This window comes from Oratosquilla oratoria, chromosome 1 (assembly GCF_046742065.1).
Source record: "Oratosquilla oratoria isolate Oo_2021 chromosome 1, ASM4674206v1, whole genome shotgun sequence".
Taxonomy (NCBI): domain Eukaryota; kingdom Metazoa; phylum Arthropoda; class Malacostraca; order Stomatopoda; family Squillidae; genus Oratosquilla; species Oratosquilla oratoria.
The window spans coordinates 94415484-94417983 of NC_134777.1; the positions used below are offsets into that span (position 1 = coordinate 94415484).

At 38.4% G+C, this 2500-nt stretch overlaps 1 protein-coding gene across 3 annotated transcripts in view; it reads left to right on the forward strand.

The window, feature by feature from the left end:
* LOC143023228 (tyrosine-protein kinase transmembrane receptor Ror2-like) overlaps nucleotides 1-2500 on the forward strand; it is a 250938-nt gene that overhangs the window by 227923 nt on the left and 20515 nt on the right. For all 3 annotated transcript variants that reach the window (XM_076181901.1, XM_076181854.1, XM_076181786.1), the window contains one exon: nucleotides 349-473. In XM_076181901.1, coding sequence (XP_076038016.1) covers nucleotides 349-473 — 125 coding nt within the window. The remainder of the gene's footprint in view (nucleotides 1-348; nucleotides 474-2500) is intronic.

Here is a 2500-nt window from a genome sequence, read left to right on the forward strand (position 1 = left end):
ACATATATATATATATATATGTATATACATATATATATATATATATATACATATATATGTATATATATATATACAATATTTAGAAATACTTATTTGTGACAAATTAGGAAAAAGTTGTGTGTGTGTGTGTGTATTCGTACACGTATATACGTGTATGTACCTACTGACATGTGTTTCTTGGTGTACGGGGTAAACGTGTATTGAAACTTGCCAGAGCGTGTGCAAGTCAAGAGCACATTTTGTATGGAACACGACGCGACCTGCAAGCGTCACTGGGACCCTATCCAATAAGGTCAGGCGCTCTTCCTTCCCTACTAATGTGGTTTCCTTCTCTTCCTCTCCCCACAGCTGAGACGAAGATCAAGGAATACCCGGGCGGATACAGTATCAACTACGGAACCAAGTTACTCACGTCTTGTATCGCCGTGGGAGACCCCATTCCTAAGATCGAGTGGCTGAAGAACGATGAAGCGGTGAGTTTACGTCTTTGACTCTCATTAAAAAAAAAAAAAAAAAAAAAAGACATAATGGCTACAAAATACAAACACTAAAACAGCACATCACTTTGACTCATTAAAAAAGAAAAAAAAAAAAATCCGAGGACATAATGGCTACAAGATACAAACAATAAAACAGCACATCACTTTGACTCTCACTAAAAAAAAAATACAAACACTAGATCAGCACATCACTTTGCAATACTAAGTAGCTCCAAACTTACAGTTTGTCCCAGAATCTTCCAGTAATAAACCTCACATTGTGGCTACATCTTCGTCATAACTGCGCGTGATTGGTTGTTTTCGAGTTCATCTGTCAATCAAACGCAGTTATAACGAAAACGTTGCCATAATTGTCCGTTTTTTGACAAAGTTGCTGCGAAAGACTCGAGTCCTATTACAAGACACATGTTTGGAACCTGAAGCCCCTACACAACAGTCCACTCGCAGCCATCCATCTAACACAATTTGTTTTCCATTTGTCCCTGGAATTTCCGAAAGCCAAAGACTGCGGAGTCTGGCATTCTGCAGTAAGAAAGGGGCGAGAAGGAAGGGGACAAAGAAACATGAGGCCATGGAAGAAAAGGTGAAGTTATTGCAAAACAAAGGTTTGAGTAAGAAGGGCTCGGGTCGGATGTCATGGAATGGGAGATTGTGGAAAAAGATTTAGTTAAGATGGAGGAGTTCAAGTAGGAGGAGGAGGAGGAGGGAGAGGAAGACGAGAAATATAGGGTGGAATAATATGAAAGTAACATTAGAAAGTGAAGAAATGACGAAGGAAGGGAATGTGGAAGAGAAGTGGGGAAGAAAAGGATTAAGACAAAATAATGAAGAACGTCTGTAACAACTTGGATAAAATGCCAGGGGTACTTTACCATATACTGTATACACACACACACACACACACACACACACACACACACACACACACACACACACACACACACACACACACACACACACACACACACACACACACACACACACACACACACACATATATATATATATATATATATATACGTATATATATATATATATGAATATACATATATATATATATATATATATATATATGCATACATGTACATACATGCATACATACATACATACATACATACATACATACATACATACATACATACACGAGGACACACCACTCAGAGAATCCCATCGTCTTGTTCACATGCTAGCGAAGTATGTGGACGATTTGCTATGCCACGCGCACTCTCAACTCTCTTTGCTAGATGTAAGATAGTTGTCTACACATGTGCCGTTCCAGTGCCTCTTGGGAATAAAGCCACATAATAGAAATGCTTGTTTTGGCATAGGCCCGATTGTTTTTTCTTTAAGTATTGCGTTAGAAGAAGACTTCCATGTTTCATATCTATTCTGGTGACATGACGTGTACGGAAATGCATGAATACTGACAAGGAACATGGCATCATAATATTGTTGTTAAAACCTTTATTTAGAATATGTTTTGATGGACATTTATTTATTCATTTTTGTTTGTTTATTTATTAATTTATTTATTCATTTTGTAAATCTAATGATATAAAAGAATTAAAGACTGGAGGCCTTTTGAGGACCGGGGAGACTCAGAAAGTATATTTCATCAGACCCAAAGATGAAAAATCTTAACTGGCGTCTGGATACTCAATCGTGTGACATAGTTACAGCATTCATGTTACAGTTTATAGTTTATACTTAAACCCTTTTCTAAATGGAGGGAGGAAAAAGGGTTGCCACAGAATTGAATAAAATCATCTGGCGGCAGCCAGAATAAAAGGAAAAGTACTGTCCGGTACGGAAAGGGGTAATGGAGATGGAACAAGAACCTGTCGCCATCGAGGTGGCGTCACAGAGATGAATGAAATAGCTTGGCGCCAGCCAGACTACAAGGGAAAGTGGTTAAGCGTTCTTGGTGCCTCTGAGTCGAATCTAGTTGGGCTGCCCGAGTGTGGTTAAAGTTTTCCTTTTTAAGACACTTTGAGCTTTGT